The sequence below is a fragment of the Salvia miltiorrhiza genome, chromosome 7 (genome assembly GCF_028751815.1).
Source record: "Salvia miltiorrhiza cultivar Shanhuang (shh) chromosome 7, IMPLAD_Smil_shh, whole genome shotgun sequence".
NCBI lineage: Eukaryota > Viridiplantae > Streptophyta > Magnoliopsida > Lamiales > Lamiaceae > Salvia > Salvia miltiorrhiza.
The window spans coordinates 48,478,634-48,504,399 of NC_080393.1; the positions used below are offsets into that span (position 1 = coordinate 48,478,634).

General features: G+C 33.2%; 2 protein-coding genes across 4 annotated transcripts; both read right to left on the minus strand.

Moving 5' to 3' along the window:
- Window positions 1-4,480: 4,480 nt before the first annotated feature.
- On the minus strand, window positions 4,481-6,528 carry LOC130994320 (uncharacterized). Its single transcript, XM_057919366.1, has 2 exons — window positions 5,980-6,528; window positions 4,481-4,555 (listed from the first exon to the last, which is right to left on the minus strand). The coding sequence occupies exons 1-2, from the start codon at window positions 6,526-6,528 to the stop codon at window positions 4,481-4,483; spliced, it is 624 nt and encodes a 207-aa protein (XP_057775349.1).
- A 1,510-nt stretch (window positions 6,529-8,038) lies between these two features.
- LOC130994586 (protein NUCLEOLAR FACTOR 1-like) lies at window positions 8,039-25,593 on the minus strand. Of its 3 annotated transcripts, none has more exons than XM_057919633.1 (24): window positions 25,188-25,593; window positions 24,850-24,929; window positions 23,805-24,353; window positions 22,297-22,465; window positions 21,297-21,441; window positions 20,583-20,706; window positions 19,763-19,863; window positions 19,487-19,618; window positions 18,686-18,766; window positions 17,985-18,175; window positions 17,665-17,734; window positions 13,603-13,662; window positions 13,482-13,520; window positions 13,303-13,391; window positions 12,831-12,895; window positions 11,854-11,900; window positions 10,882-10,941; window positions 10,405-10,476; window positions 9,818-9,847; window positions 9,635-9,729; window positions 9,398-9,503; window positions 8,955-9,017; window positions 8,799-8,870; window positions 8,039-8,256 (listed from the first exon to the last, which is right to left on the minus strand). In XM_057919633.1, exons 4-24 carry the CDS (start codon window positions 22,452-22,454, stop codon window positions 8,182-8,184), a joined length of 1,875 nt encoding a protein of 624 aa, XP_057775616.1. In that variant the 5' UTR covers window positions 22,455-22,465; window positions 23,805-24,353; window positions 24,850-24,929; window positions 25,188-25,593; the 3' UTR covers window positions 8,039-8,181. The 3 variants fall into 3 exon arrangements, with proteins under 3 accessions (XP_057775616.1, XP_057775615.1, XP_057775617.1); XM_057919632.1 differs by having other exon boundaries at window positions 23,717-24,353; XM_057919634.1 differs by having other exon boundaries at window positions 22,297-24,353.
- Between the last annotated feature and the right edge of the window lie 173 nt (window positions 25,594-25,766).

The following is a 25,766-nucleotide window of genomic DNA, read 5'->3' on the forward strand; positions in this document are numbered from 1 at the left end:
CACTGCTTGTACCAGCCTCCTTGAAGAGTTTGATGTTCTGTCGAGCTAACGACGTTAAAAATAGCGCTTATTGGGAGGCAACCCAATTTTTGGTTAGTTCGTTTCTTTTCATTTGTTAGTTTGTTTTTGTGCCCCACAAATCCTTTTCAAACTTATTCTCCTTAGTGGTGAATAAGTTTGGGGGGATGTGTCTTTGTGGGTGCATTTTTGTTGGTTGTTTTTGTTTGTGTCGTCGTTGAGTTGTTTAGTCTTGCTTTGGTGGTTTCTCTGTGATGTTACCTTGATGAAGATGTGAGTAGTGTAGAGATTGGTTAGATAACTGGCTCATGATGATTTCTGCTTTAAACTTGTGAAATTGCATGCGTTTGTGTTGATATTGTTGTGATTGAACATGATTGATGAATGATAAGCATGGTCTCTATGTGTTTGGAGAGGTGGAGAGGTGAGACGATTACAACCCTCAATAAAGACCTTTTTTATCTTAGTTATAGGAGCACACATTGAGTGGTGGAGAGGTGAGACGATTGACAAGCTTATGGTTGAGTACTTGTTTTGCTTGAACTGAGCGTATACACGTCCATGTTGATTGACACACTTGAGAGTTGAGAGATCTTATTTTCTTTATCCTTTTGGTGAGGATTGCAATTCATTGAGACCATAATTTGAATTTGTCATGATTGTGATATCTTGATAATAGGAGATACAAATGCATGTTGATAATTTTGTTGACAAATCTGAAGCCACAATGTTACCTACTTTTCTTTGCGCTCTTATTGATTCATTCTTGGTTCATCTTTGTTTTGTCCGAGGACGGACAATAGTTCAAGTTTGGGGGTTGATAAACATGCATTTTCACCTCTTGGTGTGTCATTTTTTATGCTTAGTTGTGAGGATTTTGTGTGTTTGATGGTCTATATGAGCTTATATTCGTTTACGGTCAAGAACTTGTTACTTGCTTGTGTTTGAACGAATTTTCAGAAATAATGAAGCAGAATTTGGAAGAATTGGATGAAATACAAATTGTAGTTCGTCTCGAGAGGAGTTCGTGAGCGCAAACGGATCATAAATCGGAGTTCGGACGAGGGAGAACGGGAAAAAACAAAATTGTTGCGCAAAGCTGTCAGAACATCGTCGCGCCTCATGCGGGCTGGGCGCACGGCCGCGCCTCGGGCCGCGTGACAGCACAGTTTTTGCGCGATTTTTCTATTATTTCAGCTATTTTTCGATCCTACACGGTTTTGACCTATATTTTGAGACCTAGGGCATATAAATACTCCCCAGAAACATATTGAAAGTACCTTTTATCGCTTTATATCATATACTACTTTTCCTGAGAGACGGAGAACAGAGCAAGAGCAAGACTGAAGATTCTCGATTTTACTACGGTTTTTCTTGTTGAATGTTTATTTATTTGATTGAGAATTATATTCTAGTTCATATGTCTATGTGTGGCTAGAATCCCTTTTTCCCAGGGTTTAGGGAGTAAACATGGTTTGAATTTCTGACTGTTTGATTCGATTAATTGAGATTGTTATTCATTTTTATGTTCTTGTTATTATTGTTTGCTTTATTGATTGGCCACCAATTTAGCATAATCATAGGTTTTAATTTGAGATCGGGAGATGATAATTATTACCTGAACTAAGAACATAGAACACATTTATTTTAATTCTAAAGGGAATTGATAACTGTGAGGGCGTTAATCCTAGGAACTTTTAGAAGTTACATGTTAGAAGTGCGATCCAGGGATGATAGCCTTGCATGTAATCAACGGTTTGTATGCCACGGGAGTGGGTATGGACTAGCTTAGAGATTGCCTTAGGAATCGTCTTATTAATTGAATTGAACATGTTAGTTAGGAGAATCTGTTGAAACCTTTGCCTTGGGAAATCTTCTCTTATTTGTTTCTCTGTTTCACAGCTTGCTTTATTTTCTTTCCTGTTGTTTATTTATTTTGTTCTTTACAACAAAAAACTCTCAATTTCGTTTGTCCAGATAGAGTAGAATAATTTAGGATATGAATTGGTTAAATCAGTCTCTGTGGAATACAACCTTGCTTGCTACTGTACACAATTGCACCCGTACACTTGCGGCGTGTTAAATAAAATAACGAACAAGGATTTGTGAAATCAAATGGAGATAAAAGTTTGGAGGATGAGGCAGAGGATTATTTAAAGTCCCTTGTAGAAAGGAATGTAGTTTCGGTTAGACGTTGTAATTGGTATGGAAATGCAAAGAGGTACAGCATGCATGATCTTTTGAGAGATTTATGCATTAGGAAAGCTGATGATGAGAAGTTTCTACATGTCAAGAATTCCACCGAGCTCACATTCTCTAACCAGCCGCGTCGTGTGAGTTTTCACACATCATATAGAATGGAAGATGATGAGTATGCTTCATCAGAGATGTCACTTGTTCGATCATTTCTACTATTTGTCAAGGTCATGATTAAACCAGAAAAATTGGCAATCTTTAGGTATTTTCCGACAATAACCCCTATATTTTGAGTTTCACGCATGGAGATTAGATTTTGAACCTTATTTTCTATTTGGTCAATTGGACTTGTTATTTATTGTGAATTCTCACGAGGATATATACAAATCACTTAGTGTTATTGTAGATCAACTTTTAGAACATGGAATTCAAAGTAGGATTTGACTATATTTCTTGTATCATTTAGTGTATCCTTGAACCATTTGCTAGTGGGAGATGTAGGAAGTTTTGCCTTGATTTTTGTTTGAAGATTGCTTCAATGATTAGTGCTTAATAGAATTGGCCTCTGGATACTGCAGGTTGCGATTATGCATTGTTGAATGAGTATTATCAATGAATAGTAAATGATTGTATATGAAGCATAGTTTAAGTAGCACTAGTGGAATTGTGGATTGAACCCTAGATTATGTTTTTTACCTACATGAGTTTGCACCGCTTGGATGTCGTCTCATTGGGAACGACTATAAATAATTAAAAGTTTGAAAAAGTCTTTTTATCAATTTTAAATTGCCCCATTGTTTTTTTTTTTTCTATCAAGTTGTCCTCCCCTCCTATTTTTCTCCTTTAATTTCTTTATATATGTAAGTTTCTTGGTTTGATGCAACTTTCAAATTCAAAGAAACCGAAGTATATTAATGCATGTACAAGTCTTGAAGAATCAATCTTCAACAAAGATGAAAATTTTGTCAATTGTTTAAAAAGGCTTACAACACAATACAAACTTCTATGTTTGGTGATATTCTTGAGAACCGTGTATTTTAGAATGTCAAGGTTCATATTGACTTGATTTTGTCACATTATCTTTAGTAGAATAAGCTCGTGATTTCGGGAACAACAAGAAAAATATTTTGTATGGAAAATGGTACTATAATTTTGTTGGTCATTTCGAGACCAATTTATGTGTTGTATAACATCATCATGTGAACTACATATGATCTTTATGGTAATAATAAATTAATAAACACGATCTTGTAATTTGTGATTGTGCTAATTGTGTCACAATCATGTTGTGGTTCTTGGAACATGATTATGTAAGGAATAGCATTACTGTGTGAATTTTAAAACGATCGTAAAGAGTTGCATTTTATGTTACAAACAAACACATACTCTTAACTTTCATGTAAAACTAATTCTATGAGAAAATGATACGGATTTTAATAATTATGATTGAGTTTATTATGAGAGAAAAAAGAAACTCGCTCTAAATAAAGTATTAAAGTAGATAAATGACACCTTAGTGAATAATGGACTTCAGATTAAGTAGTTAACCATGTATGATACAATAGATAAAATAAATTGATATAAAGATAATATGTACTAGTATTAATTTGTTGTGGACAATGTCTGAAAATAGAATAGGACTATTTTTTGTGAACATTTTTAAATGAAAATATATGACTATTTTTATTAGACGAATGGAGTATAAGGTTATTCGAAAGTTTATTTGATTGGGATTCTGTAGGATTTTAAAGGACTTTAAAAAGTCCATGAATTTAATCCATGAAATGTCAAGTCTGAATTTTTATTCGAAAGTCTATTTAGAGAAATCCATCAAAATCTCAAGTCTGAAGCTCAGATTTCGTCCTTTGTATTTTTTTTTTTTTGACAAATCCATCAGAATTCATGAATTGTTAAAATCCATGAAATGTTGAATACCATCTGATTTTAAAAGACTTTAAAAAGTCTGGTTTGAATACCTCTGGATTTTAAAAGACTTTAAAAAATCTAGAATGAATACCTCTGGATTTTAAAGGACTTTTAAAAGTCTAGATTGAATACACCCAGACTTTCAAAATCCTTTAAAATCCTACAGAATCTCATTCCAATACACCCCCTAAGACAAAGTAGTAATATGCATAAATGTCTTAAAATTGTGCAATGTCAAACTCGAATCCATTCACAACTTGAATATTTTCTTGAACAATATGAAATCTCGAAGATGAGGTAACATGCCACTTGTGATGATATCTGCATCTTGAAACAAATTCTAAGCAAAAACAAACACACCTTTATCCGAGTCGATCATCCTTTTTGCAGCAGCAAATCCAACTATTCTCTCAAGCTGATCACAAACACAAACAAAACAAGATGTATCACTTTAAATAAATATTTAAACAAATGTCCTGAAATATACACTTAAAATAAGAATGAGACTCGTACAAAAGAAGAAGCATTGCAAATACAGAATCAACAAGCATGCAGGCCATAAATAAATTTAATTTAAAAAAAATCCAATTTAGAGGTGAGAAAGAATAGGCCATCAAACATCTAAATATTGTGAAGGAAAAATGTGCTATTGACTACTCTCCATTGCTTTATGGTGTTTGTAATTATATTTAACATAGAATACATGGAAGAATAGATTGTGAATCTATGAATGTCAAAACTAGTCTAATCCCCAATGTAAACTGAAACAAAGACTGGTATAGTATACAAGTGATCTAAATATAGAAAAATAAATGACCAATTTATATGATAAATATAGAAAAATAAATATAGGATACTAATCTCTTTCCGAAAACAAACTATTTTAAAGATAAATGACCAATTTATATGATATTGCACATATAAACTATTTTGTTGGAGGATTTAGATTTTTCACAAGTTAGGTGGAGAATCGTTATTTTTAACTTGTGTAAAGTCGTTTCTCAAAACTAAAGAAAGGCAGGATTTCAAAGTCGGAGGGCCTTATCTGCAAATAAGCTTCTCGGAGGGGTTTAGTTGTGCAAATATGTGCTTATATCGTAGGCTCGTAGCTGTTGGATTGAAGCTTACGGTTGAGATCTAAAGGGAATGATCTGGTTAGTTTAGTTATAACTAACCAGCTACTGTTGCTTGTCTTCTACGTCGTGAGGAAATTTCCAGAAAATACAGAGAGAGAATTTGCTTTTCTATCGTCTTCTTCAAAGCTAGGGTTTGTAGCGATAGAAAGTTTCTGAGTCTGTACTCTCTTCTAATCAAAGCTTGATTGATCAATAAAAGTCTCAGTTTTCTTTGGCCCGTGGACGTAGGATCATTGATCCAAACCACATTATATTCTTGTGTCGATTTCTTTTGTTTTTTGTCGATTATTTAGAGCACCCACAATGGTGAGCCAAGGTGGGTGCAATAGTAGTGGTCCCCACTACTATTGCACCCTCTCCCCACAATTGGAGAGCCACCTTGGCTCTCTAAATTACATTTTCATTTTCTATTTAGTTTATTCTTGTTTTTAATTAAATTGAAAAACTAAAATTTCATTAAATTTAAAAATTAATCCTACATTGATTGAAAATTAAAATTGCAATACAATTAAATAAAATCCTAAATTACTTAAAATTTAAAAAAACATAAAATAAAACACCCTAAAATCTATGGAATATTGTTGCGTTGCTTGAATTCCGCCACCTTGGCCAAGTGAAACGCCAACTCGTCCGGATTCATTTGAGAGGTGTCCCTACTCATCAACATGCTATCGGCGAGGTCACGTTGAGTTTGGGAGAATACTCCCATTGACTTTTCCATCTCCGCCATGTACTCGAGAGCTCGAGCATTGTCCTCCGACGTCTCCTCCGCCTTCTTCTTGCCTTTTCCTTTGTCTCTCTTGGCCGCCTTTTGCCCTTGGGGCCGTGTGGAGATACTTTGGTCGCTAGAAGTCGTTGTGCCACGACCGTCCGAACCCTTCAAGCATTTATCCGAGTGGACATCCTCGCTGATGCTTGCGAATTTCTTGGACTCATGCAATACCTTCCATGCATACGGATACCTGAACTTAGCACCAAACTCGGCGATCCACATCTTTTCTGTTTGCTCGATGATTTGATCATCACTCATGCCGGATGCCCAATTATCGCGGCACTTTTTGTGCATGGCCTCAAACCTCTTGCAGTCATTTGCCACCCGTTGAAAATATGATTTCATTTGCTTGATGTTGCGTGGAATAGCTCCTTGGGGCCTTTGAGCATTGTAGGCTGTGCAGATGGCACCCCAATACTGTTGTGATTTTTGATCGATCCCCACCACAGAGTCGTGGTGTGCTCGAGATACAAACGACATATGAGTATCGTTTCTCGCGGATAGTAGTTACCACGTTGTTTGGTGGTCGCCGGCATAGAAGCAATCTCCTCCATGTCGGGCTCGGGGTCGGCCGCCACGGAAAATCGAGCGTTCAAATTGGTGGCCGCCACTTGAAAGGCATTTGATTCTTGCGTGAACGGTGAGAATCCTTGGCCGGATGCATTTGATTCGCCGGGAGATAGATTTTGGGGGTGTTCACGCCAATAATTTCTCCAATCTCCTTCCATGGTTGTGTGAGAAAATAAAGTGTAGAAGATGAAGAATAGTAATAGCTAGGGAATGAATGAAGATGAGAAAATAGGGAATGAATGAACATATTTATAGAAAAAAATAAGGAAAAAAAATTAAATATGGCAACGGCCATAAAACAACGGTCACAAGCAACAGCCACAATTTTGATTTTTTTTGTTTTTTGTTTTTTTTTACACGAAAATGGCGCAAAGAAAGGGAAGTGAAGGCACGCGCTCTCCCTTGCACCAGGCGCGCTGCCTCGCATCGGCTCTTTGCACCGGGGGCTCGGCATTGGGGGCGGGTGCGAAAGAGGGGGGCTCGCACCTGCTAGCGAGCCCCCATTGTCGATGCTCTTAAATAGTGATTGTGCTAATTATGTCACAATCATTTATGGTTCTTGGAACATGATTATATAAATAATAACATTACCGTGTGAATTTTAAAACGTTTGTATTACCCATAATCGAGATTTAGGCCACTAAATCAATTAATTTGTTGCACCATTTTAAATTTCTATTTACAGGCTTTCAGATAATTTCCTCATCTTAAGGTTGGAGATCATTCCGTTATGGTCCATTTTTAATGTAGATATCAATTCATATTTGGGAAATGAACACTACAATCAGAACCAAATTCTTAAGCAAAATGATATTAGAACCGTTGTTAAGAAGAATTGCATTTTATGTTACAAACATACTCTCTTTCATATAAAAGTAATAATATGAGAAAATGACACAAATTTTATTAATTATAATTGAGTTTATTATTAGTCAAAAAGAAGTTCGCTTTAAATAAAGTATTAAAGTAGATAAAGGTGAATATTGGATTTCAGATTAAGCGTATGTTTGATTAAATGTTTTAGGAGGTTGGAAAGAGATTCTATTAATTAAATTCATTACTTATTTGATTCGAATAATGATTTAACCATTACCCTTACTTGAGGGAATAAAGGAAAAGAAGAAGAAATGAAATATCTTACAAGTGATTCCTTGTCATTGTCACCATTACACTCCTTTATTTGATTGCATTCAATTTCCATTCCTCTACTTGAACCATGCAAGCACTAAATTAAAGTAGTTAACCATGTATTATAGAATAAATAAAATAAATTGATAGAAAGATAATACTATGTACTATTAATTTGTCGTTGACCTCCTTTGAAAATAAAATAGAACTATTTTTTGTGAATGTTATAAATAAAAATATATGAGTATTTTTATTAGAGGAATGGAGTATAAATTTATTCGAAATATACCACTAAGACAAAATAGTAATATGCATAAATGTCTCGAAACTGTGCAATGTCAAACTCGAATCCATTTACAACTTGAATATTTTCTGGAACAATATGAAATCTCGAAGATGAGGTAACATGCCATTTGTGATGATTTGGAAAAAATTCTAAGTAAAAACAAACACTCCTTTATCCGAGTCGATCATCCTTTTTGCAGCAGCAGATCCAACTATTCTCTCAAGCTGATCACAAACACAAACACAAACAAAAACAAGATGTATCACTAGATAACTCTTTAAATAGATATTTAAACAAATGTCCTGAAATATACACTTAAAATAAGAATGGGACTCGTACAAAAGAAGCATTGCAAATACATAATCAACAAGCATGCAGGCCATAAATAAATTTAATTTTAGAAAAAAAATCCAATTTAGAGGTGAGAAAGAATAGGCCATCAAACATCTAAATATTGTGAAGGAAAAATGTGCTATTGACTACTCTCCATTGCTTTATGGTCTTTGTAATTATATTTAACATAGAATACATGGAAGAATAGATTGTGAATCTATGAATGTCAAAACCAGTCTAATCCCCAATGTAAACTGAAACAAAGACTGGTATAGTATACAAGTGATCTAAATATAGAAAAATAAATGACCAATTTATATGATAAATATAGAAAAATAAATATAGGATACTAATCTCTTTCCGAAAACAAACTATTTTAAAGATAAATGACCAATTTATATGATCTTGCACAGATAAAGTACAAGAATGATACCCGGAGATTATCCAAACGAGAAAACAATACTCTGCAATTCATGCTATCAGACTCTTCCAGAAAGTTAACTATCTGGAAAAATAAGTAACAATTGTAGTGAGGGAATATCAACATACGAGAAAAGGAAACGACTGCTAGTCAAAAATGGAAAGATACCTGTGGGTAGAATTCTTTTCTCTCTGGCAAGGAGTAAATTATCAAATTCTTCACACCGCGAATCTATTTGAAGTGGGGTGGGGGGAAGAGAGAAAATGAGAAGTAATACCAGTAAATGATCAAATTTTTCAGACGGACTAGTAAGTAATACTAGTCCGTTTATAACTGAGAAGTTCCGTGTGCAGCTGTTTCTAAGAGGCACCGGTAATAATAAGTTCCATCCCTTACTATGGCTCGGGGGGTTATACATGGCTTAGGTAGGATTAAGCAGTGCATTATTGGAAGAAAAATCCAAGGGGTGCTTAGGCAGAATTAGGTAGATTTCTTCTTCTTTTTTTGTGGAAAGAGCAAGGTCAACTCTGAAATAACTATTTGCGAGAAAGACAAGGACTAAACATAACAAACATATCTACAGACTACAAACATAAGGGAGTTTGACTAACCTTGTATCTGTAATAGAAATGGGCTCGCTCAGTGTAGAGCATAATTTTCTTTTCTCCTCTGAAAAACTCACCCCTGACATGAGAAATCTCATTTCGCTTTATATACCTACACAACAAAGAATCATTTTAGGTCTCTAAGAACACGCTTTAAAAAAAATTGAAACAATGGAGAGGGGGATACAAAAATCAATTCATACAAGAGTTTACAGAACCAAATAGAAATGAAAATTTGCTTACTCTCCAAACAAGCAGACTGAAGCAGACTGAGATTTCAAATAATTCCTAAGTCGGACATACTCAAAGTAAGAGCTGACAAAAATCATCACACCATCCTGAAAAAGGAAGAATACATAAAAAAAAGTCACTTATTTGTCATGGATATGAATTTTAGAATCATATACAGATAAAGTTCCATGTCACCTGAACAGAATCTTTTATCTTGGGGAAGACCTGCCAAAAAAAAAACTTCATCATTGTCATCTTTGCCCGATGACCAAATCAAAAAAGATTTGTTAAAGTTGATCAATGAAGAACACAAGAACCAATTGCAACTATACTATGTTTCAAATCAGTAAGAAGTATCATTACTCCACAGGTGCCCTATGAGAAATTTGGAAGTATTAAATTCAGAAGTATTAGGCTATGTGATCACTCGTTTTATTACCATTCTGCGGAAAATTTTCAAGTGTTTTAGCTCTTTCTTTATCCTTTATCTCGCCATTTGCTATTTTTGATCAATAAACTGATCACAAGATAACTAGCATTTTGCGCTAACATTTTCAGATCTCTTACAGCATCTCTGTTTCCATTGTCACTTGAGCACTTAAGCAATGTAATTTTTATTCAAAATTGAAAGTCATACATCTATGTTAATACATAATATTGCATGTCAAATTGCAATATCTGTAGAGCAGTAAGTATTTAAGCTCTGATCCCACCAATGTGGCAGGAAACATCTAAGAATTTAACGGCTTAGAACTGAAACATATGAGAAGATCTGGATAAACCTTTTCACAGAAATATTTCAGACGGGCATTGTCAGCTTCCACTATTGATTCTATATCAAAACGCTCATAGATCTGCAAAATTGATAGATGAGTTGTCAGATCATGAAGTAACTAACTGAAGAACCTATTCTAATATAACAATGCTTTATTAAATCAGATGAGAGACTACTACTAAAGCATACAAGGCAAGTGCACGCTTGTTACATACATTCATATTTGAATTAAAAGTTTAAACAATGTAAAATTCAAAACAATACTTACTACATTCAAACTGTACTTGAATGAGAACATGAGCATGGACTGAACACTATGGTGGAATATGATATGGGTACTCTCAACTCCACATAATAGGGAAACTGCTCAATTATCGTTTTTACTCACACCTAGACGCAAGTCATATGCTTCAGCAATAGTGCTTATAATAGTTATTACTTCATTGAGTCACAAATGTCATATGGTGATTGACTTTGGAGTTACCTGTCGTGCTTGAATTAATATTTTTGGAAGAACTCCGTTGTATGAGCACTCCAATTTAACCTGAAACAGTGAACACCACGAAGGGAGCCTCACCCAATGAACTGAACAAAAAAAATTTGCAAATGGGAAGATCGATGTAGCAATCATATCATTTAGTAAAACATTTAGATTTATTTGCCTTCAAATAAACATTTAACATAACCACTGGTTGTCTAAAATATATGCTCTGGTTAATACCAACTGACACACAAATTATGCGCAATTGTCGGTCCAATTCTAGAAGACTGACAAATATCTAAGGGAAATCAATGGTGCCCTCCTGATGGACATAATCTACAAGTTCTTGCTCCCTGATCGCCAGAACAGCACTGGCAACATAAATCAATTAAAATAAACCCATGCAATCACAGTACACCGAAATGAATATGGAAAACCTTGAGAAGTAATGAAAGTTCTACTACTAGATGTCACTATATTCCCTCACAGAGGTTAAAAGTGGTAGCCCAAATTTTGGACAAGCACATAGAGATATCAGGATAAACTTTTATGAGCAATCAATTAAATTGTAACATTTAAAAAATTAGTTTGACTATACCAGTCTAATTTAGTTGCCATTTTGATACACTTATTACATATGTTAGCAATTAAAAGCCTTACAAAATAACCTCTAGGGTATTACAGTTTATTGTTTCAAACAATGTTTCATTTGGCACCCTAACAAACAGTGCAGGGATGAATAGGGCAACTCGCAGTAATCTGGTAGAAATATGCTAGAAATGACCCTGATAGCACGCACCCGACCTCTACGCACACGATTTCAGGGGTTTATATTTCCTAAGGGCAACTAATAACTAAAAGATATTGGCAAATGTGATTGAATAGAAATGAGAATTGCAAAAACAAAGTTCAAGCTGAAAGTAAGGTAAAACTTAGCACATTGCATGAATTACAATATAGAGAATATGAGCAAACCTTTCCTCGGTAGTTAAGGCAATGCTGATTAAACAACGCATTCATTTCTGCAAAAGTAACAATATAAGAATGTTAAAAGAGATACTTCAACTTCAAACCAAATTGGAAAAGCCACATCTACTCAAGACGCTACTCGTGTTCAGAAAATGTTTTGAGAAGAGAGATCATAGAAAGGATAGAGCCACTGATTATTAGGTTTGAAAAAGCCCAAGGCGCACGAGGCGCAAACATGCCCCGGAGCCTAGGCGCAGGGCTTTAAGCTCAGGCGCGGGCTTTTCGTAGGCAAGACACACCAAAAATATAATTCTAATATATTTATCTATAATATATTTTCTACTTAAAATACATACTTAAAACAAAAATACTTAAAATATACAAATACTTAATTTAGAACAATAAATAACACCATATAAAAATAAAAAAAGATATACATTATGGGTTTATATACTCCATATATTACTTTAAGAGGCAAATACTTTGTGTATTTATATAAAAGTTGCAGTTGGGCCCCTTTTTATTAAAAGTTGCCGCTGAATGGGTAATAAATGGGGCTGAATGTAATAAATTAATATTAAATTTACCTTCATATATTACTTAATAACAAAGTAAAAGTTGCAGCTGGGACCCTTCTAATAAAAAGTTGCGGCTGAACACAGCCTTTTAATTAGGCTGCGCCGCCTGAAAAAGCAATTTCCCCTAGGGCAAGCGCGGCGCGCCTAGGCGCACTTTTCTGCTCTTTTCCGCGCCCAGGGTGCGCCTCTTGTAGGCAGCCGCGCCTCGCACCAAAAAGCCCCTGACCCATGCGCCTAGCCTAAGGCGCGCGCGCTTTTTAAAACCCAGACTGATTACTGTTAAATCTAAGGATTAAGTTTTTTGTGATCTTATTTTCTTCCCTATCTCGTGCATGTGCTTCCATGTTCCATCTGCATAACAACACTAACCGAGATTCATAACAGATATATTATCAACTGCATTACCTGGATTTGTATGAGAACCTAAAATTACTGTCTGCCGATAGAAACGTGCTTGTCCATCTAGATACCTGAAAAGCGAAGATATTTACTTACAGAAAAATATATAACAGGAAGCCAGTAGATTAACAATTAGAAAGGCTCTACTTCATCACTTCCCAACAAATTACAGACAGATCCTCATCACTTCCTACTTTGGAACAAAAATAGTACTCCCTTCGTCCCCCAATTTGGTATCCCTTTGAGAATGGCACGGGTTTTAATAAAATAGTTGAGTGTGTTGTGAGTGGAGTAAGGGCCCCATATTTTATAGGGTTGTGTGGAGTACTTTTATTAAAAATAGAAAGGGATACTAAATTGGGGGACGGACTAAAATGGCAAAAGGGATTAATAAATTGTGGGGGGTGGAACGAGTACTAATTAATACAAAAATACAAAATACAAAATACAAAAATACAGATATACACCAAATGCATACCATGGTCTTAAGCGCATAACATCAGTTCCATGCTGCTTACATGGCAGCTTATTCAGTTGTTCAACAACAGTATTCACATGGGACCAATTCTGGAGAATATCATAGAATGAAACAGAGCCAATACAAAATATTAGTGATAAAATATGATGAGTGGGAAATTAAACAAATAACTGGCACACCTGCATCAACATAACATCTGCGTGGTCAATGATTAAGATCTGCGAAATTCTCATCGATCAGCATATTATTAAAAAGCAAAATTATGCAACATAACTCATGGATAACAAGCAACTTTCTTACTTCTATGGAAGAAAGATAATCAACGTCTTTTTCCTTTAGAGCTTCTACCTCCCCAATTTTCTGCAACCAAAGAATTCAATAATTAGAACAACGTAGGAAAGAATCATTTATCTGCTAAACAAATCTATATATTATATTAAAGACCAGTTAAACGGTCACTTTTTCCCGGAAAAATTCAAATAATTCCCCGCTAAATTCAAATTTATGTTAACCATTTTAGTCAACTTTTTCATCAGAATTTTTCGTGAATATTTAGTTTGACAGCTGTATGACAACTTTATTGATTGCTTAATGGGGCAGTTTTCGTCAGTTTTCAGAAAACGTGTACATATTAAATTCCCAGTAGAGCATTGTTTAGTTATCAATATTTATATTTTAAATTAACTGCCATTTGCATAAATGAACAGATTAAGAAAATAAAAAAATAAAAAAAATAATTTTTCGTAATACATACCCCACAAAGACACGTTTAACGATTGTTTGTGAACGGCAGTTGCATATCACATACAAAATAAAACTGATAACTTATTTATATATATCCACTATTCACATTTCACCACATACAATTTACAACCACATTCATTTTTGCTCTTTAAAAGGCACCATTGTTCAGATTTGCCCGAATCAGCACATAAAGCATCTCCACATATCAAAAATGGCACCATTGTTCAGTTTGATAAAAGATTTGGAGCCCAATATAAGGAAGATCGCATTAAAGAAGAAATAAAGCTTTTCTACAGGTGATTTTTGTATACTAGCATTTGCACTCGTGCGAAGCACGAAAACTATTTTTATATTTTATTATATATAAAATTAATTATTATTTGATTATTATATAAAAAAAATATAATTAAAAATACTAGAATTTAAGATAAATATATTTTAGTTTAATATAAAAATAATAAAGAATAATTCATATTAATGAAAAATGATGTTGTGAAAAAAGAAAACAATTATAAGTTAAAAGATAATTGAAAAAAATAGATTTATTCAAAAAAAAGAGGAGAGATGAGAGATAATTTACTAAAGTTTTAATCTTTAAATAAATATATTTTTTATATTTTAAATCCAATATGTACATAACATAGTATCAAATTAAAGCTCTTGTCATGATCTTTAATTTGATATGCATATCAAATATTTTATAATTAGTCGAATTTCATAATTTTAAAAAAGAAATAAAATAGAAAAATAAGAAGTTAAAGATAAAGAAAAAAAAAGATGTATAGCTTATAAATAAACTTTCAATTTTATTCTAACTACAAAATTGCCACTCAATTTTGAAATTGATTTCAAATAAATTTGAAATTGAAAACACCCTTTTTAATATAGTATAGACTCGAACATACTTTTCAATTTGCACTATTCTCAAAATTAGCAATAGAAATAAGTTTGTTTAGGAAAATCGAGTTCATGCAACAGGGAGATATCTATGCCATCAAAGATTATGTATTAACAGCAAAATGGAGGAAAAAGGAGTTCATACTTTTCATTTTACACTATTATAGTAATATTATAATTACATAGATAAAAAAATTATATCTTCATGCTGGAAGTTTGGAAAATGCAGATGCAGCCATTACTGAAATCAAATTGGAAGATGATAAAGGTAAAAACAATAGGATAATCAAGGAAAATAGACCTATTGTGATGGACAAAAGAGTCAAGAGGATTCTTATCAAGCAAGTTCGAGCTTATGAGTTTATGTTCTAAGAAAATATGTTTTAGATTTGAATGTTTTATTATTAAATAAGTTGTCTAGGTTTTGGACTTTCATATTTCGTTGTTTAGGATTTATGATATAAGGTGATTAGTTAATAATTATAAATATTTTATTAGTTGATAGGATTATATAGCTTTATCCCTTGGATTTCAAAGTTTATTATGAACTTTATGTTATTATGAATTTTTAACTTGGAGATTTCGTAGTATAAAAGAATAATTTTACACTCAAGAAGAAACGTGGTGATAATTACATATGTAACTCGATTTTCTTACAAACTTAAATCCCAAACATACATTTAATAATAAAACAAAGGAGCTTCTAAAATGGGTTTTAAAACATAGACATGCAAAAAAAGATTTTATCATTTAATCTGTGATATGTTAATATTATTTAGTTTTATCTTTCAGAAAAAACTAATAACATATGCTTCAGTAGGCCAAAATGGCATACTATACAAACATTAAAAAGGAACAGAAAGACTAACCTGTATCAAAAGAGGGATGTAATTTCACTGTAGTAGTAATTTGTTTGGAAAAATAGTCATGATTACAGTCTATTAAACAGGCTTACCAAAAAAATGATGTTTAAGATTTTTAAGTGTATGTATAAGTTATAAAAACATCTTTTGTAGATAATGATTGATCTACAAGAAAATGCTGTTACCAAAAATACTAGATTTTAACGAAATGTATTTGTAGATATAAGAGCTTTATGAGAAAAACATTATTTACCCCTAAAAAATAGCTATAGATCTGGTGTTAGCCGCCGAGCTCAATGAAATGATCAAATTTTGACCATAAAATTTGGCAACAGATCACTATTATATCATTGCTCATGAAAGAAAAAAAAAATTAAGCTGATAGGCAGATCTCAAAAATGAATAAAAAATTAAGCTGTTAGGCAAAAATCTAAAGAAAATATACAAAAATAACAAATATGCATGCTTACGGAAGAAATTCATAGATCTCCCGAATTCAACTCTTAAACAGAGAGAAAATCATTTATCGTAAATAAATAACTACAGATCTGGTGTTGAATCACTATTACTCATTACTCATTAGATATCATATTATTTTAGATCTGTAAAAAATATAACAAAAACAAAAAGAAAATATATAACAATTAAAGTTATATATCGTTTAAGGCAACTTTTCGGTAGATATTTATAGATCTACCAGAATTCGAGCTTAAACCAAAAAAATTATAGAGATTTTTTAGCACAATCAAGTGATGATAGGCCATATAAAAAGGCATTTGTCATCATTATCTCATTACTAATGAAAAAAGATATGCCAAAAAGTTTACAAAATACAAATAAAATATATAAAAATTAAAATATATTTAGTTTAAAACAAGATTATAGGTAGATATTAGTAGATATACAAGCCCTAAAGAAAGTTGAAGCAAAATCTAGGTGAAACCTACAAAAAGCTCATAGAATGATAAGACCAAGCTCTTTATCGAGCTTTTGTATATGAAGAGATCGACAAGCTCTTCATCGAGAATAATGACCACTTTTTATTGGTTTCTTACATTCACCCCAATTTAGTTTTGATATACATATACCACACTATCCAAATAGATATTTTGCATTGACGAATAAGAGAAATAAACAACCTCAAATTACATGTGAAGGGAGTAATAAAATTTCATAAATTATTAATTTAACACATGACGAATCATGTCCCAAACAATTTTCTTCATTTATTTATTATTCAAGAAATAGCATAAATGAATGTGGTACTTAATATGTAAAAGAAACAATGACATGTCAGAGACTCAGATTTATTGATTTAACAAATGAAGTGTTATTTGACGTATAATCTCTTTCAGATTTGGATGATACAATAGGAGGTAAATTAATTTTTTCAAATAAAATTTTATTATTTTATGTATTACTATTTATTGATAGTAAATGAAAATAATGAATATTGCCATATTGGCGGTACATATAGAACTCTTATTTGATTTTAGCATTTAATTATAATTTGATTTGACTTACTTACACGCACGCAATGTCTTATATGTATGTTCTTTTATTTAAAATATTATTTAAAAATAATGCTTGCCGGCCGTGCAATGCATAGTTGATATTCGCCGCGCATCGCACGGGTGGATGTACTAGTACAAATACAGAATTGGGGTCATATATGACTCAAGATCCAGGGGGATCAGACAGAAACTGAAAAACAAATTTAGTGTCTCATAATTTATCAGAGCAAGGACTATATGCAGCGCACACCTAAACCATAGATATACATTTAAAAAAAATGAAAAAAAATAAAAATCGACCAAGACATATGATAGTGTAGGATTTGTAATAAGGAAATTCTTACAGTGATCAAGCCGAGAGGAGATGCAATAATGATGTCTGAAGTATAGAAATCACCATACAACTTAATGCCCCTACAAAAAAAATATATATCAAAGTTGTACACAAACCACTTGGAATTGTTGGATATCAACCAGATAACTATTATGATGCTATCTACACAATTTTCTGAGCTTATGTACCTAGTATTTTTAGGAGAAAAAGAAATAATTGTGCTTGCACTACATACAAGACAGCAGCACACTACTGCATACAAAATCAGAAAATGAAGGAAACTGCAAAAATGTGTTCTGATGGGAACCACATGTTGTGACTCGTGATTACCTATTGGTATACTTTATGCCAATCATGAAGTGGTCGTTGTTGTCGTCACCCCTGCCAAAAAGTACCTGGAAGTCAAGTGGTTTTCCAGATGTTCTGAGTTTAGGGATCTCTAGATCATCATCTTCATCCTTGTTCTCAGTCCGTTCAGATCCAAACTCTTCACAAAATCTTTCCAAATTTTCCAGAGTCACCTGTAAAGGGAAAATATTTTCAATGAACCTTTACCTATGCATTGTGATAACCAAGTAGCTATCTACATTGTACATGACCCGATGTTTCATGAGAGGAGGACTAAACATATTGAGGTTGACTGCCATTTTATTCGCGAGTGTGTATTGAGCTAGACTATTGCTACTCCGTTCATTTCTCGTCTAGCTAAATCGTTGATATCTTCACTAAACCGTTTGGCGGGAAACGCTTCTCAGAACTTTGTACCAAGTTGAACATGATCGATGTATATGCTCTTGCTTGAGGGGAGTGTTGTAGAATATTTTTTTTCAGGTTTTCCTTCTTTATCTGTTGTTATTTTAGGAATGGATTTAATCTAGTAGTAACCCTAGGTTTCTACTCCCAACATTTATGGGAGACTATCTTGCTCTGAATATACAGTTCACTCTTTCTCCTATATGTCTATACTTTAGCTTCACAGATGTCATCACAGGTACTCATACCATAGTCCATAAAGCAATAAACACTGTTACCTTATGTTTGGTTGGAGTCAACTGTATCCACCTCTTGACAACCCTGCGCATGATGCCTGCCAGAGGCAAAAGGATCAGAACCTGAACAGAACAAAAATAAGAAAATCAGAAGATGCATCCAACGCCACAAAAATGTAGTAGCAAGTGCAAGTGACCCATAGAAAAGTACTGGATAAATCAGTAAAGCAAAGCCTGAATAGGAGGCTGCTTGGGTTGGGCAGGAATGTGTTGCTGACAGACAGATTGACAATATTTTTCTGAAAGCAGGAATAAGCAAGAAACAGTTGAACCACACAACTAGTGCATCCAGTGATTCTTTGCTTTCTTTATCTTTTTACTATTTATGTGTAATATGTGTACACGACTACACTTAATAATTCTTCATTCCAAAGTTTCAAGTAATAATTCTGCAAAAGATCTTTCTCTTTTTTTTCTGGAGGGAGGGGGAGGTAAGAAGATATCAAGTAAAAGTTAGCTCACTCTATTGTTTATAACTATTGGTGAAATTCTCATCAAAGTAACAATTTTTCAAAAGAATTGGAAATGTAAAAAATTAAAAAACTAGCTTACACCCCAAATATAAAGTTATCTACATAAAATTTATAGTTGAACTCCACTCTGAGTTTTAAGCTGTTTGAGTAATCTACAAATGAAATCACAAAATAATTTAGACAATCAAGCATCAAAGTTCCCAGCTATTCAAGCCAGGATCAAAGAACACATTTTGCAATAAGAGCCACAATCATTGAACAAGATAACTCTATTTCATAATTGCAAGGGAATAAAAGCATAATAGCATACCTTAGGACGAGTAAAGCCACGATCCCTGTAAGCATCATCATCAACACTTTGGCACTCGACACTTACTTGATTCTTACTCAGCTTCCTTTCATTTTTTACCATAAGATCCTTGCTTTTAAAAACGTGATTCAACTGCACAATATGATCACTTAATCAATAACAGCTAAGAGTAGTATCAAGAAGATGACCCGTGTTCCACGCAAGTACATAGGTATGCAACATTAGTAGTTGAAAACATGTAAATATTATAATAAATAGAACAGGTCAAGTATATACCGAATGCATGAGATACGCATCCATGATGTTTGAATCTTCTTCCAATCCTTTGAGGTAAAAAGGCTTCTTGTTATAGTGCATTATATCATAATAGCTGCTGCCTATTAAAGTAAACCATTGAATCACAAGTGGCATTAGGAACTCATTCACATTTAGCATATAAAGTCTTAATACAGAGAAGAAAGAAAATATGTAATTTTAAATGGAATCTGTATGGAAGATAAAGGAAATTGTCCAGCCAACCACAATGACATTAGCCTCCCACAAACACACTCACCAATAAAGCAAGAGTGAAAATTGAAAGACATGAGATAATGAAAAGGAATACATTTTCAGAATGAAACCAAGCTTTAAGGTAGTACTCTATGACAATCTGATATGAAAATTTTGCACAACTCAAGAAACACATTTTCCCTCAACTCAAGAGAAACAACTGATATGAAAATTTTGCAAAAGTTTTCAGTTCCCATATGTGGATGAACATACTACCAAATCACTCAGAGCCATGCCTCAAATACTCCAAAAACTCAGTTGCATTATGTATTTGACATGGATATGCCCATCCAATTTTCCCTCTGATAGAACTACAATACAGAATAGGTTTGTGCATATGGATTTCAATGTTTTAAAAAGCTTAAGACGGAACTGAGGCGTTTTGCCTCGGCGAGGCGTAAGCCTCACAACGAAGACGAAAAAAAATTCAAAATAATTATAAAAAAGGATAAAACAACATATATCAATCAAAAAATATCCAGTTCATCAAAATAAAATTATCTCAAAATATATTTGCTAAAAGGAATCTATTGTTTATTTTACTTACAGATTGAAAAAAATGATCTTAGTTTAGATTGATGACATTCACTACTGCTTGATGCCTTGCAGCTTTCCAACCAATGCTTGTATAACCTCGGCTTGAGACCAGAAAGAGAATTTGTTTCCAGATCCTACATAAAATATTGTGTTACATGCAATATGCATCTAAAGAAAACCAATAAAAAGCCAGAGTAAGAATCAAACTGAATTACTGCCCCATATGATCTCTAAATTTGAAAAACTAATATTATTATAATGTTCTTAAAAGAGAATAGCAAAGAGAACATCTCAGTTAGGTAAATTCATAAATTTCCAGAATCCATGAAACAACATTCAGATGGAAGTTCCAGTGGAATCATTTACTTCATAAAAAAACCGCTCTAAGCTATTGAACCAAAACTTTGCTAAATCGCTCTAAGCTATTGAACCAAAACTATGCTGTGTTCTAAGGCACAAGAAAATTTATTAACTAATTCAATCCGCATTCTTGACTCCAACAAAAAGAGTTTGACACTTATAATTGAAGCGTACAAAATGAAGTCTATGGATTGAACAGCAAGAACACCTGATGCATGAATTAGTAAAGGAAACAACTATTGACAAATTAATTTCAAGCAAATAATTGCTCACTGAGAAATAAGAAACCTTCAAAATTGAGAAACGAGTATCTGATATCACATGAAGAAGTAAAAGCATAAAGGAAAAAAAAAACGAGAGAAACCTTAATAGAGCATTCTCCTGTTCCTTTCCAATGACAATTTGACATGTTAATAGCTGGCATCTTCCATGTGTACTTCCATTTCCTTTTCAATAAAGAGTCCACCTCGGTGGATACCAGTTTGTAACTCAAATGATTGTCAAAGTTGCTGCATGCAGAGAAAACTTAAATGTAAATTTTTCTAGGGATGAAACAGGAAGCAAGACTTCAATGTAAGGAATCATTTTACATTTCCCAATACCACAGAAACTAGTACATTTAGAAGAAGAATTAAACGGAAACATAGACAAACAGGTCTCTCATGTACTAGTGGACAAATTTCTTTAGCATAAAATACAATGTATTAGTAAATGTAAATCTAAAGAGAGAGTCTGCATAGTTTTCACAAGCCTCCAAGTTTAACAAAATAAAGTTCTTTACCTTCCCAGTCACTTGGTTATCACTCGGGTATCTTTACGCACTGATAATTTTATATCAATCTTTAGTTGGCTAAAACATTAGTAGCTCAAAAGGCAGCCAATGTTCTATTTCGGACAACACAAATGTTATTCAGACACAGAAAAAGATACATAGAAGAAAGATTTCTTCTGCAAAATTAAAGACGTAGAGCATTGAGTTCACAGAAAATATGCCCTTCTCGATGATAGAATTAAGAAAATGATCATAAGCACAAATAGTGATGTGAACTGAAGAGTACTCAAAACTCTTTAGTAGAACAAAGCACAGCACATGATTTTGCTAGGAAAAAAAGAAGCTAAACAAACTAAAGTAACATCGTGAAAAAATAGTCTAGTGACATTCATCATCAAAAAACTTCTATCACTATTTCAATCATTTCAGGAAGAGCTCTTTTGAAACTAGAATACAGTCAGATTTCCATATGCTGCATCATGCTGCCAGTTCGCACTTCCTCGAAATAATGAATAACCACACCCTTAGGGAACATTTTAAATGCTGTGACAGGATCTGCATATATTGAAAGTATCATTGAAAAGCATAATACCTTATAATTGAAGATGCATCTGAAAGGGCTTGATCGTTCGCTATTGATGTGGCTTCTTCATCTGTGTCGGACATTGCATCATAATCATCTACCCCAGCACCTTCACTCAGTTCCACATGGTCCTTATCTTTTCCAACAATGTCACGCCTAGGCGACATACTATCATCGCCTACATAAAGCAAAAAGGGCAATAATGATTTGAACTCAAAAAAAAATATTGTGTCCTCAACAAGCTCTTAAAATTATATGAAACAAAAACAGAGCAGCTTGAGAAGATCTCAAGTTCCGAGTTTCAAAAGATTTATCACAACTTCAATGAAAAGAAAAACAAATAATTATTGTTCTGTTTAAAAGTATGTAAGATCAAACCAATCAGCAAAACAGATATTAGTGGTAATTACTTCATTATAATGAGGTTACCAAGTAAGATTGGATATTTAATAAGAAGTAAATAGAAAAGAATTCTTGGATGAAACTTCTATCGCTTGAAACTTTAAGGTTGCATCCTCAAGTCTAAATAAACCGCTCTTATGAATTTAACTAACTAAAAGCATATACTAACATTCTATCTCTAAGGGTATCTCAATTGAGAAAGCTTAAGAGTAAACTAATCCATTCTATATAGATTAGCTTACAATTAATAACTAAAACACCATTCACTTAGCATAGCTCTAAGAGTTCTTTTCATAACTATCCTAAGTAAGAAATCTCAAACATGTATTCATATATGAATCTCAACTTTGAAAAATCATATAAAATCAACCACTTCAAAGAAAAATATAAACTTCACCTTTTTAGAAAGCTATTAAATTTATCTTTATTAGCAAGTTACAAAAACACAATACATCAAGTGTATAAGAAATCATATCATAAAAGGCTGAATCTGCCACTGACTTCGCTGATTCACGCAGTACTTCTCATAAAATAGTTTGACATATCTAAGAGTGTCGGATTCAGTTGAAATTTTGCAGAGATCTACTATTAATGCTGAAGTTATTACAGTAAGTCATTTGGACTATGGGAACATCATCAAAAGCTTCCCACAAGATATTGTTATGTCAAGCCAAAAACTGACAACAATGCATTCTTTGTTTCAATTCAACATATATCTGATATTTGGCCAAATAAAAAGTGTATAAACCCAAATACATCATCTTAATACATACTAAAATGCTTCAACTTAAAATTTAACTCATCTTTATCACATCAACATATAGTAGCATACTTGATATCCCCCAGTTACTATCATATTACTCGATTCTAAATAATTACTAGCTTAAAACACATAAGAATTAACATAATTCAACATCAAACTAATTCCCCTCCCAATACCCCTATTTTCAAAAACAGAATAAGGAATGAAATAAGGAAAACTTCTTCGATTTTGATCACAGACGAAGCTTGACTAAATGATTCTTACCTAGAGCAGTTCTCCAACAGATTTCAAAATGGTTGCTAGTCTCTTTGAAGCTTGAAACAAAAATAAAATGAGATTAAAGAATTCTTACCTAGAGCAGTTCTCCAACAGATTTCAAAATAGTTGCTAGTCTCTTTGAAGCTTGAAACAAAAATAAAATGAGATTAAGAAGAGGTGGAAAGGGGACGATGAACTGAAAAAAAAGGAGAAAGTTTGGCTTTCACTATAAGCTTTGTTTAGTGGCTACTCTAATAAAACAAGAATAATCTATACTTATATAAATACACAGATTTTTACTTAAATTTTTTTTTTCCAGCCACTGCACACATCTTTTTATCCACTGAATGTTTGGTTGCAATGTTGTCCAATGGGTAATCTTAGAAATTTATTGCAGTAAAATTATTTCTTTTTTGCTTTAAAATTCTTGGTTGTTCAAATTCTTTTTATGTTTTTTATGTGGTACTTTCCTGCAAACTCTCGCTTTAATCGTAGTTATTCTATGTATTTTCTATGTTTTTTATTTTTTTTATGTGGTACATTTCTTTCTCTCTTTAATTAAAAGGTAGCTAATATTTATGAATTTTCTATGCAGATCAAGACTCAATCTTTCAATGGAGCACGGAAGTATGACACCTCAGATCTGCAAAAGACAAAAGACAAAAAAAAATAGTTTTAGTGTATATTCAAGATTTAAAGCAAGTTGGCAGAAATTTCATATCACCCACTTAAAGGGTTTACTCATGTTAATTTTTACACAAAAAAATAAAGCAATACATTATAATCACATGCAAAGACATATATACAATTCGATATGTTTTAAATCGAAGAATATATTGTATATTTGTAATCTAGAAATTTTGATGGACTAAGAAATCCAAGCATCTCAAGAACATTATTGAATACAAAGAAAAGTTCATTATATATATATTTATGTGGATGCTCAACTCATCATAATTGTGAAAATAGTGTAAAATAGCCAAGTTAAAGAAACTATTTCAAATAGGGAAACTATGTTTCAATAATCAGTGTTTGGTAATTTGAAACGGTTTCTGAATTTCTTTTTCTTTTTTATTTGACAGAGAATAATGAATAGAATGGAAGAGAGGCAGGAAGAAGAAGCGTGTTGATGATGATACCTGATAAACAATGGCGGAGGTGGCAAGACTGTGAGTGTGTAAGAAAGGTGAAGAGAGAGGAGTGAGGTGGTACCGTTTATCTGCAAATTAACTCAAATTAGCTCCAAAACGCCAGAAACCAAAATAAAACACATCACCAAGGCTACTACAGAAGAGCACCAAAGAGACACCAGCTAAGAGTACACATATTTAGCTACATTGTAAACACAAAATAATACCATAAACACAAGAACAAAATAACTTCTCTTTTCAAATGATCTACAAATATGATACTAATAAACGAAACAAAAAATTAGATCTTATGCAGACGAGGGAGAAGGCCGAGATCAGGAGAGTACTCGTCGTTTGAAACCCGGACGGCGGCGGCTGGATACGGGTTGTGCAGAGGGAGGCGGCGGCGAATTTATCGTCGTCGAGGAGGGAGGTCCGTGCCATATGATATAACCTTAGAGATATAACCTTAGAGGCGGGCTCCAACAGCTTCGTCAACCAGTCGCTACTATCGTTGGTATTAGTGTTGTTACCACGAATGGCGGTGGGGAGAAGGCTGGCAGGGAGAAGGATGCAGAGTTGCAGACGAGGGAGAAGAGGAAAAGAGAAGATCGCTGCGCCGCTCTGTGTTAAACCCCTAAAACCCCCAATTTTTATTATTTTTTATTTTTGCCTCATCCTTTCTCTGAATTTTCTATTGTGAATATGGATATGGACCCAATATTTTTGCAATTGTTTCGAATAATTTATTTCAATATTTATGAAACAAGTCTTCTCATTTTAAGTATAGTTTAGCTTTATTTATTTTCTCCAGCATTTACGTATTTTTGGTATCGTCACACGTATAGTATTGGACTACTATGTCTGGATATAAAATGCCGTTTATTCAAATGGCTGAAAATTGAAACTGAAGTCTAAAATATTAT

Excerpts from the sequence above, each read along its gene's own strand:
- LOC130994320 (XM_057919366.1), bottom strand. The coding sequence starts at position 6,528 with ATGTCGTTTGTATCTCGAGCACACCACGACTCTGTGGTGGGGATCGAT. Across the intron at positions 4,556-5,979 it reads AGATGGAAAAGTCAATGGGA|CTTGAGAGAATAGTTGGATT; the intron begins GTATTCTCCCAA and ends GTTTGTGATCAG.
- LOC130994586 (XM_057919633.1), bottom strand. The coding sequence starts at position 22,454 with ATGTCGCCTAGGCGTGACATTGTTGGAAAAGATAAGGACCATGTGGAA. Across the intron at positions 12,896-13,302 it reads GTTATGCGCTTAAGACCATG|GTATCTAGATGGACAAGCAC; the intron begins GTATGCATTTGG and ends TTCGCTTTTCAG. Across the intron at positions 11,901-12,830 it reads AGGTTCTCATACAAATCCAG|AAATGAATGCGTTGTTTAAT; the intron begins GTAATGCAGTTG and ends TTACTTTTGCAG.